A 567-nucleotide genomic window follows, 5' to 3' on the forward strand; every position below is an offset into this window, starting at 1 on the left:
ATTAAATGTATTCTATTTTATTTGAAGTTTTGTTTCTATAAACGAAAAATTAATCATTTACAGAAAGCGACAAAAGGGTGGTGGTTCGTCGGGAGGCAGGGGGCGAATTTGGTTTTCGCATCCACGGTTCGAAGCCAGTGGTCGTGTCAGCTATCGAGCCAGACACGCCAGCCGAGACTTCTGGTCTGGAAGTAGGTGACATAATAATGTCAGTGAACGGTAAAAGCGTGATGGACGCCATCCATTCTGAAGTGGTGTTACTGGCCCATTCGGGGACCGACGTCCTCGAGCTGGAAGTGGCCAGGACTTGTAACGTGCTGGCACCCAGGGTGGCTAAGAGCAGAGAAGGAACTGAAGAAACGCCTATTGCTTCCGGCTACCTGTGGAGAAAGTCCGCGACCTCGTCTAATACTGATAAATGGGTGCGCAGATGGTTCAAGTTGAGAAGGGATAACTGCCTTTATTATTACAAGACTGACGCGGTTAGTACATTTTAAGTGCCAATAAAATTACTTCATTTTTTTTTATATAAAAGATAATTTTAATGTCATACATTCCTATTAGATA

At 43.9% G+C, this 567-nt stretch overlaps 1 protein-coding gene across 1 annotated transcript; it reads left to right on the top strand.

Moving 5' to 3' along the window:
* Positions 1 to 56: 56 nt before the first annotated feature.
* On the top strand, positions 57 to 512 carry LOC108631530 (Na(+)/H(+) exchange regulatory cofactor NHE-RF1-like; the record flags this gene model as incomplete). Its single annotated transcript, XM_018035517.2, has 1 exon — positions 57 to 512. A coding segment is annotated over one exon (441 nt), but the record flags the coding sequence as incomplete, so codon positions are not given.
* Positions 513 to 567: the final 55 nt, after the last annotated feature.

Source organism: Ceratina calcarata, unplaced genomic scaffold, assembly GCF_001652005.2.
Source record: "Ceratina calcarata isolate Rehan_Ccalc_2016 unplaced genomic scaffold, ASM165200v1 scaffold9037, whole genome shotgun sequence".
NCBI classification, from domain to species: domain Eukaryota; kingdom Metazoa; phylum Arthropoda; class Insecta; order Hymenoptera; family Apidae; genus Ceratina; species Ceratina calcarata.